Below are 2,558 nucleotides of genomic sequence, written 5' to 3'. Positions count from 1 at the left end.
GATACTCACCATCATTCCCAAGTCCCCTAAAAGTAGCTGACTGGAAGGTGAAGATGCTCAGTCTCATTTTACCTTTGCTGGGATTTTAAAAGTCAGGATTTTATTTTCCCCTGGGTTTCTAGAGTATCTCAGTTTCTGGAGCATCTTCATCTGCTGTCATTTGCTGCCACCAGAAATGGACTAAAGCTTTACAATCAGAGTACACTAAGAAAACATGACTTTCTAAGACTGGCTATTTCCTTGTTGAAAATCACAGTGCAAAGTATTCGTTGATATTTTGAATTTTTATGAACTTTTAATTGTTATTCCTAATCTGATCATAGTTCTAGCAGGTAACGTTTTGTTGTTGTTGTTCTTTCAGTCAAGATGGCTGACAAACTTGACATGTCAGAAGTTGAAAAATCTGACAGATCAAAACTGAAAAAAATTACTACCACAGAAAAAAATACACTTCCATCGAAGGAAAGTAAGTCATAGAGGTTTCTAGTTGAGAGGAACAGTGGTGAAAGTTGGCATAGTCACTTAACAAACCTATGCTGTATTAAAATTGCAAAAACCTAAGTAGTAGTAAGAATTATGATAATTAATGCAGCAATTAAAATATCAAGTAATTATCTTTTTATTTAGATAATGTACATGGTTTGCATTCTAGGTTACAGTAATAATGGTATCATAGATTCATTTCATCTTACAAAATCACCAAAATTATATTAAAGCTAATTTTAGAATATTGGATATGGAATTATATAAATCTAGATTTTGCCCAGTTTTTATTTTAATATAAATATTAGACATTTTTCAGGATGCAACAGTTTGAATTTATGCTTTCATACATAAAAACTGTGCAAACTGTAGTTTTAATCTTTTAGAAATAGCTATAAAATAAGGTAGAAGACTAAGTTTAGAGTTTTGTGTGTTCCAGCTTCCCAGATTTAAAGGATCAATTTGCTCTTCAGAATAACAACCTCCTGGAGAAGCTCAAAGTGAACTTTTAAAAGCTGAGTGGCATTTTCATCTTGTCAGTTCTAATTGAGAACTCAAGAATTCAAAAAATCATCTGAAAAGATAAAACTGTCTAGTTGTATAAGGTTAAACTGAAGGAAATTCTTACTTAGCCCTCATTCCTAGAACACTCTGTGGACAATAACAGTATTTTAACAATATTTTAAATCTATTACTTAAATATAAACTTTATATAATAATATAGAGAATATATAGATTATTGTTAAGTCTTCAGGTGCTCTAACATATACACACCTCTACTATGACGATAAGTGATTAGGGCTTTTGCATTCTAAGGCATGTTTATCAGCCTTCAGTGACTTATTAAAGCTAGCTTGTAGAAGAAACTGAACTTAATTTTAAGAAAACCAAAAAAAGAAAGAAAGAAAAAAATAAAAGAAAGTGATGTGGGAGTGATTTCTTTCTAATCTGTTGCTTTCATTGGTTAATTAATAAAGAAACTGCCTTAGCTCTTTAATAGGACAAAAAATTAGGTAGGCGGAGTAAACAAAACAAAATGCTGGGAGAAAGTAGCTGAGTCAGGAGTCGCCATGATTCTCCCACAGGACACAGACACAGGTTAAAATCTTCCCTGGTAAGACACGTCGTGGTGTTACAGGGATATGAGAAATGGGTTAGATCAATATGTAAGAGCTAGCCAATAAGAGACTGGAACTAATGGGCCAGACAGTGTTTAAAAGAATACAGTTTCCGTGTAATTATTTTGGGGCATAAGCTAGCCATGTGGGCGGCCGGGTGCCGGGGATGCAGCCCCACCGTTCATATTTCAACAAAAAAGAGGAAAATCCCTTTTAATGATTATTTTTCTATTTTTCTTTCCCTAGCCATCCAACAAGAAAAGGAGTTAGAGAAAAAAGTCATAAAATGAGGAAAACCTTTGAAGAATAAAAGTCAACATTGCCAAACAATCTTGGTTTTAGGCTTTTATTTTGTAAACGTATGTGTTTCTAGAGATGTATGACAATTGCTGATGGGCTCTTGCCTATACCTGATAGTTAAGTGTTAAGCAGTACCCAGTTAAGCAGTAATCAGGAACAGGCGTTCCCTTTGCTTTTAAACTTCCTCATTGATGAACAAGTTACAGGTGGTTGTTGTCAGATATTTGGTCAAAAGTGATACACCATCCCTCTAACACCCCTATATCCAATGAGTGTGGGATGATTGGAAGCAGCACCCCAGCCCCTTCCCCCTGGGAGTTGCCTTGGTTCAGACTCCACCTCGGGAAAGCCTGCCAAGTTCTGACCCCTTTCCAGGAAGGGTCAGGACCACTCTCACAGGCTAGTGAACATATGGTCCCAGGGTTTGCATGATCTCTCTCTCTGTCTCCCCACTCCCTTCCCCCCCTCCCCTGCCATGTTCCCGACAACCCAGGAGCGCTGCATTCATTAAACGTGGGCATCTTTGATTTGCTGTAATGTGGTCTAATTGGAGTTATTTTGAGTGGGTAGACAGGATCGTTTTAAGATTTTTTTTCTAACAGATGGAGGTTTCCTACCAAAAGGGTCTGTTTTGTCGGCGGGCACAGGGCCTAGGGC

At 36.8% G+C, this 2,558-nt stretch overlaps 1 protein-coding gene across 1 annotated transcript; it reads left to right on the top strand.

The window, feature by feature from the left end:
• The first annotated feature begins 366 nt into the window (after nt 1-366).
• Nucleotides 367-1,891, top strand: LOC126491487 (thymosin beta-15A-like). Its single transcript, XM_050127187.1, has 2 exons — nt 367-466; nt 1,848-1,891. The coding sequence occupies exons 1-2, from the start codon at nt 367-369 to the stop codon at nt 1,889-1,891; spliced, it is 144 nt and encodes a 47-aa protein (XP_049983144.1).
• Nucleotides 1,892-2,558: the final 667 nt, after the last annotated feature.

The sequence above is a fragment of the Alexandromys fortis genome, unplaced genomic scaffold, assembly GCF_014885135.2.
Source record: "Alexandromys fortis isolate MF-2015 unplaced genomic scaffold, M_Fortis_MF-2015_v1.1 scaffold_200, whole genome shotgun sequence".
Lineage (NCBI taxonomy): Eukaryota > Metazoa > Chordata > Mammalia > Rodentia > Cricetidae > Alexandromys > Alexandromys fortis.
The sequence above is the reverse complement of the archived record's forward strand: the minus strand, read 5'-3'. Positions and strand labels throughout refer to the sequence as shown.